Source organism: Lissotriton helveticus, chromosome 8 (genome assembly GCF_964261635.1).
Source record: "Lissotriton helveticus chromosome 8, aLisHel1.1, whole genome shotgun sequence".
NCBI classification, from domain to species: Eukaryota; Metazoa; Chordata; class Amphibia; order Caudata; family Salamandridae; genus Lissotriton; species Lissotriton helveticus.
The window spans coordinates 731,504,403-731,517,271 of NC_136069.1; the positions used below are offsets into that span (position 1 = coordinate 731,504,403).

The 12,869-nt window shown below is 40.0% G+C and overlaps 1 protein-coding gene across 4 annotated transcripts in view; it reads right to left on the reverse strand.

Annotated features, from left to right (window-relative positions):
• The window catches only part of ARHGEF7 (Rho guanine nucleotide exchange factor 7), a 951,496-nt gene that overhangs the window by 578,755 nt on the left and 359,872 nt on the right, over positions 1–12,869 (reverse strand). For all 4 annotated transcript variants that reach the window (XM_078657529.1, XM_078657531.1, XM_078657528.1 and 1 more), the window contains 2 exons: positions 9,037–9,131; positions 8,358–8,453 (listed from right to left, as the gene is read on the reverse strand). In XM_078657529.1, the coding sequence (XP_078513655.1) occupies positions 8,358–8,453; positions 9,037–9,131 (191 nt within the window). The remainder of the gene's footprint in view (positions 1–8,357; positions 8,454–9,036; positions 9,132–12,869) is intronic.

The following is a 12,869-nucleotide window of genomic DNA, read 5'->3' on the forward strand; positions in this document are numbered from 1 at the left end:
AGAAATCAGAAAAGACATTCTAAGGCTGCTAAGTCTTAGCGCAGTATCAATGGTACCAAACACACACTCCTATTTGGAAAAAGGGGGGGGGGAGACTTGGCATCAAGAGTAGATATATCTATGGATCGAGCATTTAGACATAAACAAAGAACCTAAGCATACCCACACGCGCGTGTTATTCATTGGGCATGGTTCCCACTGTAATCACAGACATGGTTTTGCCATGTAGTTATTATACCCAATGTATGCTAGAGTCTACATTTTATAAATTGAGAATGTAGTCCCACCATCTGCTCAATTTTTACCCTTTGAGAACCCCTAACTCAAGTAAGGGTAATTGGGGGGTCTTGGTGAAAACATAAGACACCAACTTTGATATATCCTGATTAGTTGTCATACTTCTGATTCGCTGTGGTAGCAGCTTAGGATTCGAGTATGAAGCCTGATTTTCTTTTTAATATTGACATATGTAAGTATTATTGATGGCTGACTTTTTATAGCCACAGCCAATTGTACAAAATTCAGTCCATACATTTTTGTTGTGGGACTATGATTACTTTACAGAGCGGGGCCTCATTAATAATATTTGAGCTGGCGCCGAGTGAGGGGAGGTCCAGTCCTTGACAAGCAATAGTAAGCACATTGTTTATTTTCACTGTATGTCTATAAGAATTAGGGTGTTGCAAGAAACAAGTTGATGCAGATACATCTTTACATTTATTGATTTTTCCTTTAGAGATCACTAAGCATCATGCTTGTACCAAGGATTTGAATGTCGTTACAACAGGATACACACTGTATGTATGAATGAATCTTTTTCAATGTTGCAGTGACATAAGGTGTGTATGTTTAGGTCCTGACGAAAGCCAGGGGAAATGTATCCTAGTGGCTGAAACATGTTGACCATCGAGACAGTGATTAACTTCTAACTGTTTCTTTTTCACTTGCGCTTTGGTTTTAAATTGGAAGACTTATCAGAGTAAGCACCAAAGGAGTATTTGTACTGCATATTTCCGAAGTTTATACTATTTTACCTCACGTTCTTCATTTTTTTGCACTGCTCTTTCATAAACACTTCACAAATAAGAAAAAATCCCTTTTGCACTTGTTTTCCCTTGTGGGAATCCACAAAAGGATGCAACTCAACCTCTCTGTCGCTCCCTAAGGATCAAGGGAGAGCATGGGGCAGTTGCTTGGAAACCCAGATGACGACACTGGGCACATAAATGTATAATGATGGGATACCAAATATCCTGAGGTGGTTCTTGCCTGCCTTTTCACTTTATTCCTTTTTTCTGCATGGTTTTGTTTTCTCTCACTAATTCGAGACAGCACATAAAAGTGGTAGGCGTTCTTAGACTTAATTTCCAAGGTACGCTGGCTATTAGACCACGGACTGTTACTAGAGGCAGTGCGGACAATTAAGTGCAGGTGCCGAGCACCAGAAACCCCCAGCACAAATTAAGCACTGCACCAACCAGAGTAAATAAATTTCAAAATAAAGGCCAACCAACCAACCAAAAGTGCTGGGCATGTTGAAAGCCCATGGACGGATACAGCATGCCTCGCAGAGCAGCACATGCACTGCCCAGTTACGACCTTAAAAAAGGGGGATAATGGGCACTGAATTGCATTCATCAGGATAGACTGGACAAATCTGACCTGCCAATAAAAAGAAAAACCAGCAGGTCAGATGCGTCATATCGGACTCGTATGGCAGGGCTAAAGTCAGATTAACGTTTGTCACTACAACACAGAACTGTTGAAGTGCACTCCAACTGAACTCACAACCAGGCTGATTTATATAAACTGATTGCATAAAAGACACCAAGCAGTCCACCCATTTCTTTCCTGCCATATTTAACACATGGAATGTGCCTTCTCTCTCCTTGACAATGAGAGACCAATTAATTGCTACTTGTTCCCGAGCTCGTCCCCACCCTCTTGCATAGCATTTGCCACTGAACCCCTTCAATGCACAAAGAATCTTAAAATAGTTTGACAGGAACCATCCCCTGACATTCAAAAGCGGATATATCACATCAACAAGACCTTTACAGGGTGAGGTATCAGTTTAACAGACATATGTATTATACATACATACAAACACACCACCTTCAGACAATTACCTTATTCTGAACTTCTGGCTAGCATCATCGAAGCTCAAAGTGGGCTATTCTCTCGAATGCAGTATGTATACCTACAGCTTGTACTTGTATCTTTACTGTCAGAGAAGGAATTAGGGAGACGTCCCAGTAAAGAATGTGCACCGAGGATCATGGAGAACACTTTAACTCCACTGGGACTGTTAGCAGTAGTTTTAAGGTCTCTGCTCTAGACGGCGCGCATGCGCTGTCTCGAACCTAGACATGCTGTTTCTGCTTTGGAGGCTCACGGTCTCCCCTAGGCTTCCCCTTTGCCGGCACAGTCACTCCACTTTACGCTCTCCCCATTTGTTAAGGGCATGCATACGTCATGCCACTTCCTGTGTTTAGCCCTCCCCGAGCACACCACCGAACTTCTTCACAGTGTCCCCTTTCATCCATTGATTTGGGACTTTTTTTATATATTTATCAATGGGTGACCGAGCCTGCATCTGGCAGCACTTTCTGTGGAAGCAGGACTTGCCAGCCAATGTATTTATGGCAGTATGATGTTGTGTACAATATTGTACAAATTGCTCTTTTGGCTTGTCTGCAGCTCAATCCTCATTTGTCATAACTGTATTGTCAAAAAACATTAGAGGGCGAACATGCTCTTAATTTAGATCAACTATTCCCGAAAATATATAAAAGGGTCATCAGGTGAAACATATACATGAAATAGATCGCATAACCCAAGCCAGCATTCCCTGTTAATCATCAAGAAAAATAAAACAATTCAGCACCATCTGCGTGCTTCATTTTGTTGGTTTGTCTCTACGGCCAACTGTCAAATCGCTCATAAAATTAAAACCATATATGATGATGCTGGGGTCGGTCGAAGGTCTAAATCCATGTGGACCTCGTTAAGAATGCGGTGTCACGAATTAGCCGTAAAATAACCAATGCAAGAAGCAGAGCCTAAGCGCAACTAGGAGTCTAACGGCACGCTTTGTGAGACACCATTACTCATGAAAGTACTTGCTTTCTCATGAAGGTGGTTCGTGAGGGAACCTGGTGCAAACGTGTTAATGTTTCTGTGTCCTCCCTATAATAACTTATTACACTCTCTTTGGAAGCATCACGTCTCCACCAGCTCTAGTCTTTAATGAGGAAAGACATGCTAGCGGAATACTATTACTAATGATAAATTCACACCTACCGGGAGTTGCATTGCCCCAGGACGCATCCTTGAATTGGGAAAACCGATATAGTTAGAATCTAAGCTGCAGTTCGGGTCCCTTTGCAGTGGGCTATTGGTGTTACTTTCAGAAGATGAATTAATTATTCATTGATAAAAACAGCTATGGCCAGGCCTGTTTCTATTTTATTTGATTGACCGTGTAGGAATCACTGTGGTGTTTAATAGTATATTGTATTTGATACCCGGTTATACCGCTCATCTTGGGCTCTACTTCCTTGTTGCTGTTGCCGTTATTGACAATGTAACGCATTATATTTGCCATTACTCAGTCATTCATTACTATAGCCTACTTATGCACATACTATCTCAGTCAGTATTACACTGCCAGCGTCTCCACTTTATGATGTGTGACTCTACTGGGACTTCAAATATATCATAAAGAATGAGGCCCTGGTCGACTCCATCACGTTTTTGCAGAATTTTATGTTAGCTGGGTTAGAATGTGAGGTAAACCTCCAACTGAATTAGAAATGTATACCCTGTTCTTCTGAAATATTTTGAGTTGAGGTGATACAGCACCATATGCGAGAGGCTGATTAGTGAGGAAAATCGCAGCTGTTCCTCAAGGTATTTATCAGCTTTTTGGCTGTTTTTTCTAAATTTGATCACCCATGAATTATCAATCTGCTGCCAAAAACAAGATATTTAGGGCTGTATTTACATTTAATGGACTACTGAAGTTCATTACATGAATGCACGATAAATGACAAATGTGGAAACTAAGAGGTAATAACAGTTTTGTTGCTCCCATTTGTTTATTAAGCAAAGCAGTAATGCAACTCTCATCAATTTCAGAAAAACACCATCAGTGTGAAAACTGAATGCAGCCAATATTCTCATATCTGGACTTTTTCACAAAGCAAGGACTTTTTGAGAAAAACGGGACTAGGGCAAATGGTGGGGGGGGGGTCACTCTAGGGAGATACCAATCATTTATTGCTAACCACTTTCTGTCAAGGTTACCCAACAGAATATAACCACGCTCAAATTAATTTAATATTTCCCTATACTAATTCATCACTAATCCTTCTGGGTTCCGGAGTAGCGTGCTACTCACAGAAAAAGCACTTTGGCGCATCGTCAGGGGTTGTAAAGGATATATAAACGGAATTACAATTACATATAGATCCCTGGCTGTGGAAGAAGCAATCACACTGACTAGCACTAACACTGCTATTTATACAGCTGTTGCACAACAATATGTATTTATTATTAAGCGCAATCTTTACCTCTAGCCGCCCAGCCAACGTTATAAGCAGGAATATGCACACATAGCCGGCTAACCACATTTACATTTCAATCTAGACAGTCTGCCAGCAAAACTGCCCTGTTATTGATAGCTATGCATGGGTAATTCTGTGTGTGAAGTCTTTTTACTACTGAATGTTGCGGGTACATTCGTGGCACTACCATAAGTTAGAATAGGTTTATGGAACACAACCCTCTGTCCTCTCATTAGTCGCACAGTTTTTTATTACTATTTGTGGAAATCAATCTATGAAACAGTAACAAATCCCTGACGCAATCTATTTTATGCCTGTTGATTTGTATCAATCAAATAGCACAACCATTTAAGTGTAAAATGGATAACAACGTATTGAAATGCTTAAGGGCCCAGTCACCTGCTGCACCCCTAACTCAAGTTTCTGCCCCTCCCCCTATTGATCTGCTACACCTACTTAAGTGTCTGCCCCTCCCTTTCCTGGTCCACGCTGCACCATGTTAACTCAGTTTTGCACCTCTGCTCCACGTTTCAGTAGGTACATTTATTATTTTTATTTAGACATTACTGGCAATTTATTATGCATTTTTATTTTATTTTTAACCATTTTTATATCTGGGTTTGTATATCTGAGCTGCCAAACTGACCTAATGCTAACACTATTCATAGAGTGGGCTTTGGGGTCCTCCCCTTTCATTGTTGGCTTTCTTTGACCAGTCACTGGCCTGAGACTTTGTCGCTCATGTCTTGGCTAAGCCCAGTGGAGTATTCATCGCTCACCTAATGTTATTGGCTATTTGCCTGTACCATCCATTCTCCACTATTGCAGTCAACTGCATGAGGGACTACTCTTCAATTCTAGCCATATCTTCACTCCTGCTGGCCCCCTACTGTTTTTCTCACTTAATGTGCTAGTGGCGCATGAATTAACATAGTGAAAACAAACCCGTTGGTTGACCAATACATGTTTGTTTTGTTGTCTTATAGATTTTTTTTTAGGTTCGGGTGTTAATTCAGTTCTGTACTTTCCAAGTTAACGTTTTTTTAATGTGCATGCCGCAGGGCCATGATGCACATGCTGCACACATTTTAAGGCATAATTTCACCTGCCACAATTACGCTTGCAGTCACTAAATGTAATAAAAATGGAGGATACACATATAGACACACTTAGGACAGACCCACTTAGTCGCCGACAACAAATGCAGGCACACACACACACACAATTGAATGGATGGAAGGCTGGGCTTGGTGGGATAAATAAACACATTGTTGTGGATTAATGGCTGTGCAGTTCAAGTGGAAAAGTATGCAGGTTCATGGGGTGATAGTCAGGATGCGTGATTGTATGGATGTATGTGTGATGTTAGCTTGAACGGATCACTACGAATGTGTGATTGTATGAATGTGTCTGTGTGTGAGAGAGAGAGTGTGTGTGTGTTTTTTCCCCTGTTAGCTCTGCACTTCCTTTTTCAATGTTCCTTTACTCTGTCACATAGAATCATCTCAACGTTCATATAAGTATTTTGTCAAAAATCTTCTGGTGGAGTCTGAGGTGTCTTCAAGATGCAGCAAACCAGTTACACCCAAAAAAAACTCTCAAACGAAATATTGTAGGCCAACATCTTATCTTAGTCCCTTCCAGTTTGTTTATTTGTTTTAGTGCCAAGAAAACTCAATGTGAATGTGCTTCCAATAAATAGAGGACACAACATCAAACAGTTGTTCTAAGCCTGACTCATTAAAGTATCACATCTGTGATGGAACAGGCTTCTAGTATCAACACACTAACTGCCATTAAGGCACTGATTAACTTTCACATAGGGCCACAGAAAGGACTGCAAATATTACTAAGCAAAAAAACATACATAACACACAGGCATCCCCTCAAATTAAATAACACAAATTGGAAAACAAGTACAGGACACATCCCCAACCTCACAAACATACGGCTAAAAAACATTCTCATTAACAATGCCAAAAGCTCTGAGCTCAACCATTGGCAAAACCTATTGGCTTTGCCATTGCTTGCTCTTTTTGTTCCATTTCACGCAGGATTATAAGTACAAGCCAATTAAGGAAAACAAACATTCAAAGACGCAAAAAAAGTCTGAACATTTGGAGGGATACAATGATTATTCATTCTTACCACAATAGGGGTCACAATAAATCATGGCAAAGGTTTGGTGGCCTGCCTGAAACAATCAAGCCGTAGCAAAGCCAATAGATTTGGAATAGGCTGTCAGGTTTTTGGCTTTGTCGGTCATTTTTGGGACTCAAGAAGCACACATTGCTTTTATCAGTGCTTGGCCCTTTACTACTTTGTGTGTTGATTGGCTTCTTTGAAAGAGAAGACAGCCGTCATGCACACTGAAGTTAGCCATGTTGTTGTAGTGGGTTGAAGTAAAATGTGAATGAAACCAAAAAAGATCAATGCATGAACTGGGTTGGCTGAAAACCCCAATGGTAAATTTTATACAATTAATTCAGTCAAATAAAAACATCTTTGTTAACCCTACATTTAAAAAGGAAGCAGAGTAACAGGAGCATCTCCTGAATATTTTTTTTGGGGGGGGGGGACATGAAGGTGCCTGCTCTGGGAGGTATAACCAATGCTTTCCAATACCAATTGATCAGGGTGGAAACTCTGCATTTCCCCTAACTGCACAAGAGAAAGACACAGTTTCCTTCTGCTCAAAAGAAGTTAGATACAAGCAGCATACCCCGACGAGTAGTATGCTTGTGAAAGTCTCATCTAATGCCATCCCACACCATTCCTTGAATCTAGAGAAGCAGGTTTTTAGGTCTTCCTACAATGAGGATCTACAGTGATCCTGAGTGAAAGCCTTCCTAATGTTTGGAATAAAGACCTTATATGTTAATAATGGTAGAACTAAAACCTTAACTAACATGACAATTACTGGAACCCTTTAAGGACATCATTCTGTCAGCATCCAGATTACAAAGAGAGAGAGGCGGGGGGGGGGGGTCATGTGTCCATGCATATGTCCAAAACTAGTGCATGGACATGGTAGGGCACCTGAAACACACAGTACCATAAACCACACTTTGCATATAATATTCTCTGCATCAAATGTCCTTCATCAGTCGAGTCCAAAGAGGCTATCTAGCCAGTTACATGCTGTGGTCTCGCTTGATTCATTCGGTCTAGAAAGTCATGGCTCCGGAGAAGAGTGGGAATTGGTCAGACACATCCATCTCCAACAGCTTTCCCAATAATGGTTGCTTCACTGTGCAATAAAGGTACCTGCAAGGGTATGGCTAGAGGGGCTGGCACCTCTTCTGTTATAGGATAGGCAATTAAGATTCAGAACAAAGAATGCCAGTAGCAGGATAGAGTTATGCCATTTTGTCACCTGAAATAATGGTGGGTGGAATCTAATCTAATCCAGAACTAGAGAATGAGTAAGGATGGTGCGACCTCCTGTCTTGTACATATAAAACAATTAAATAATTTGCCTAAGCACCTTTTCCATTTAAAAAACAGGAGTGCTTTTACGACACTGTACAAGTTACACACAAAGTACAATTATAACAAATGCCAGCAGCACAATAACAGTTGTCAGTCTGAACTTAACATTGCTGTTCGACTGAGAAACTGATTTCGCTTTGAAAGCAAGGCCCATTTCCAATTCACTGACCTGACACGTGGAAGAAACAGCTTATGCAAATAATAAAAAAAACAAAAACGATTTGGTACGAGATTAATTTTGCAAAATATCTTGGAGTACTGTGGACTCAAGTAATGCAAATGTTTGTTTAAACTTACTTTGTGCATTCTTCTAAGGACTGAACGAGCATCTGCTGGAAGGAGCAGATCTCCTCTAAATTTCCAACCAAGTAGGATGTGTTTGTGACATTCAACCTGGAATTAAAAAAAAACACAAATTACTTGGGTTCCTCTTATGGAGCAAATAAAGGAAGGAAGCCAAATACATCTAGGCCTGGGTTAAAGTCAAATTATGCCAATGTAATTTGTGTCATTTTAGGACATTTTGCATTACAACTGTAACTTAAAATTCACAAAATGACAGCATTACCGCACTTTATGCAATTACTCGCTATCCGTCAATGGCAGTAATTAACTGTAAAAAGTTACAGAAAACGCACAACACAAAAAAGCAGCTGTAGTTCGCAGTGAGATCCCTTAAATACTGCCTTAAGCCACCAAATTGACACAAGGATGTATTTCGCACTAAAATATAGAGCAAAATGACGGTTCTCAAATTTGAATGAGCAGCAACAGTCCATTCCCACTCTTAAAACAAAGCTAACCCTGGAATCACTCACTGACTGCATCTTTACCCTTGACCCCTTTATCGCACTGCCTTATAGCTATCTTTGCACTATAAAATACCATGTGCATACAATACAATTGCAAGCAAGATGAAATGCTGCACCAGCCTGTCATTGAAATAAGAAAACTGGGCGAAATTATTCAAACTTACTTTTCACTGCCTTGCAAAGGCCGCAAGTAACTTGAAAGCATTGTCTGGATTTCTTTGAAATATTCATTTTCAGTTTCCAAAATATTTTGCAGCACCTGAAACACAAAATTGTCGATTTAAGGTTTGAGCGGCAACAAAATGTAACATTTGGTCTACTATTTACCATAACTATGACCTTAGCTTGGTAATTATACTAAACTCCACAAGTAAGATGAATCAATTGCTTAGACAAAAGGACTCAGTAGATGCTCTCCTAATCTAGCCACTTATATATAGCCTTTAAATTACCAATGTGCTTGGTATGTTGGGTAAAAAGGAGATTATAACAGCCCATTCTTGGGAAGCGTACCAACATCTCCATTCATACACGCCTGAAGGATAAACGTACATCAGTTTTGCTCCGATACAGTTAGCCAGTTAAAAAGGTGAAATCAACCAAAAAACGAATCAAAGACTGTGATTAGCTGATTGCATCATAAAGTGGTTTAGACTGCACGGGCACTTAAAAGTCTAGTACAGGCCACTTTCCTTCATTTATCACATTTTAATAGAAGACAGCGAGGAAATACTACAAAATGGGCAGTGGATTAGACCAAATAGGGATTAAAACATGTTTTAAAAATGTTTTTATTTTTTTTATTTTATATGTATAATACATATAGGGACAGTTCATGAATGCAATTAAATAAAATACAGAAATAGATTGACATTAATGGCATATCATTTTAACAGTTGAGCCTGAGAAGCACAGTAGAAAAGGGTACAGAAGAGAAGATGGGAGGGGTACATACTGTGCATAGCATTTCACATTATTATTATCACATATTTCAGGTGGCAAACAGAATATATAAGAGTTGGTACATTAAGACAGTACCGCAAGAGAGTGGCTAAATGAACCTTAGATAAGATCCATTGAGTTTGCTTAGGAAACCATCTTCAGGGTGTTTTGTACGGAGAGTGGAACAAACAGTCAACACTTGAATCAGTCAATGAGGTCATTACCATAAGCGAGTGGATAAAGATCAGACAATCAATTCAACTGAATTCGGAAATTGGAAGTCATAAGTGTGGAGAAACCAAGGACACGTTCGTCTAGGGACATACAAGTCCGACGTAGTGAGAGGTAAAAGGGTTGATGGACGTTCAGCATCAAGCAAGTCCCACATGGGTTTGTGAAATGGACACCAGGCAGAGCATTGTATGGAGAGGTTATCCACCCCTCTCAGAAATGTGAGCCATTCACGCCGCATGAAACTATGTAAAATTTCTTCCAATTGGTGAGAACCAGTTTACAAGCAAGGGTTAGAATTAGGTCTAGGAGAGCTTCATCTGCCGTGTTCTTTATTTCAGGGTCTAGCTGTCCAAGGTGTATATATATATATGAGTTTGCATGTGGGAGTAATGCCTAAGATGAACTTGATAAATGCAAATAGGTTATCCCAGAAATGTTGGAGTTTGATGCAGTAAAGAAGCGTGTGTTTAACCACCTATGTGAACATTACAGTGCCTGCATTTGGGATATTGTGTGAGGTTCAGTTTGTGGAGTCTTTCTGGTGTCCAGTAACATTTATGAATGAATATGTATTTGGTTTGAGATAGCATCAGTGAGATCTTTATTAAAAATATAGATCTGTAAATACGTACCCATTCAAATATTAAGTTGCTTCAGCTGGTTCTGCTTCCCATTTCTGCTCATTACGAGATGTTACCTCTGTGGGATTTAGTAAACATATACTTTGAATACAAAAGGTCCCACTTTGTCTAGTTTGTTATGAGAGCTGGGAGTGTTGGGTTATTTTTTTAGTGCTGGGTATTTCGATATCCGGACTCAATCTCAAAAATGTATGAAAATCCAGGTTGTCTAGCCTGAAACAAAACTGTAAAGTGGAAAAGAAGAGTGGGAGGTTGCCATCAAAGATATCTTTGATCAAGTATATTCCTTTTTTCGACCATTCATGCCACCGTACGGGTTGACCATCGAGTTTAATTTAGGATTGAGCCAAATGGTTGACAAATTAGAATTACCAATCTTTATTTTTTGAGAAGTAGCCCACTCTGGAATAGCCCTTTTGCAGATATCCATAATATATCTGGAATGGAGAAGATGGAAATTGTGGATTGGTAGGTATGCATTAATAGGTCTGTTGTTTAGGATTCATTTTTATATATTTACCCAGACAGGTATATAGTCTGCCTCTTCGAGAAACCAGTTAGTAAATTTCTTGAATACATATGCAGTTTGGTAGCTCCTAAAGTAAGGGAGCCCTATACCACTATTTTCATTAGAGAGTCTAAGTTTGAGAGATACTCAGTTTTTTGCCCTGCCATAAAAGTATTATTGATTTTAGACAGGAAGACTTCTGAAAGAGACATAGTGAGCATACTAATTAGGTCATTGATTCGGGGAGTAATCATCATTTTTAGAGACTCTGCTCTACCCCACCATGATAGAAACTTAGGTGACCATCCGTTAAAGAGGTTATTCATCTTTAGGCAGCAAATCTTCATTATACTGATGAGGTAATTGAAGAATTTTACTCCTAAATATTTGGTACAACCTGGTGGGCAAGCGAGGCCTGAGTCGCCAAGGAAATCTTTATTTCCTATATAATTGAAAAGTTTAACCTCAGATTTGTCCCTATAGAGTGTATAGCCTGAGACACCAGTAAATTCTTGAATCGCTGTTATTAACACAGAAATAGAAGAGGGGCGTCTTCGGTTGTAATTAAGATATCATCTGCACATGCAGCTACTTTTATGACACCACACTAACGCCATCGACAGGGTTATGGTACAATGACATGATTCGAATGAGGAACTCACCCAGGTTGAACTTCGCCAGGGCCGAATTCAAATAGTGCAAATCAACTCGGTCAAGCATTTTTCCTAGTCATGCGGGAGACAGAGTTTTGCTTTTTCTAGTGCGTGACAGAGTATATGAGGGTTATCGCTGGATAACCTGTTCTCAGGAATCCTACCTGTGAGGGGTGAATGAGTTTAACATTGTATTTTCGAAGTCTAGTTGTGGGAATCTAGGTGTAGATTTTGCGGTCCATATTAATTAATGAGACTGGTCTGTAATTTTCTGGGAGCAGGGGGGTCTTCCCCTCCTTGGGGATCACAGTAATGTCTGGAATGGATCCTTGGAGAAGGGATGTATTAATGATCTTTGTCCAGAGGGGTAGTAAGAGAGGAATGAAGTCTTTTATGTAGTTCGCCGGGAGCGGGTCGATGAAGTGATTGGAAGGTTCCAGTGTGTTTAGCGTCTTTAATATGGTGTCTTCACTGTAAATGTTGAAGTGGGACCAGGATGCATTGTTTTTTAGATGAAATAATGGGAGGTCATTATCTGGGGCATAAGCTTGGATCAAACACACAGGAAAAAGATTAAGGAAAACAACTTACTCTCATCAAAACTCTTGGGTTCCGTATTCGGTTGGCTGAAGGAAGGAACCTACCTGAACAGACAGTGGAAGGGTACGGGAACAAAGTATGTTGAAATTCTCACAGCTAACAGCCACTGTCAACTGCCAAACAGAATAAGTTCTGGAACTCTCTAGAACTCTCTTGCTTCATCTTTTAGCTGAAGAAGAGGATTGTGCAAGGAGTGACATGTCGTTTTAACAAAGACAAATCAAAAACAAGCATCGGCAAAGTCCAGAAGTCTCACCTTTGTGACCTATTGGCTTTGCTAGAACCCGCAACATAGAAAACAAAAAACACATTTTTTGTTACAGATCCCACTTGGATTGGTAACTAAAAGTTTTTTTTTCTTTTTTTAAGAGGGTGGGCGGAAAGGTAAGCAACACGGGGGGGAAGGTGGTCAATTTTGT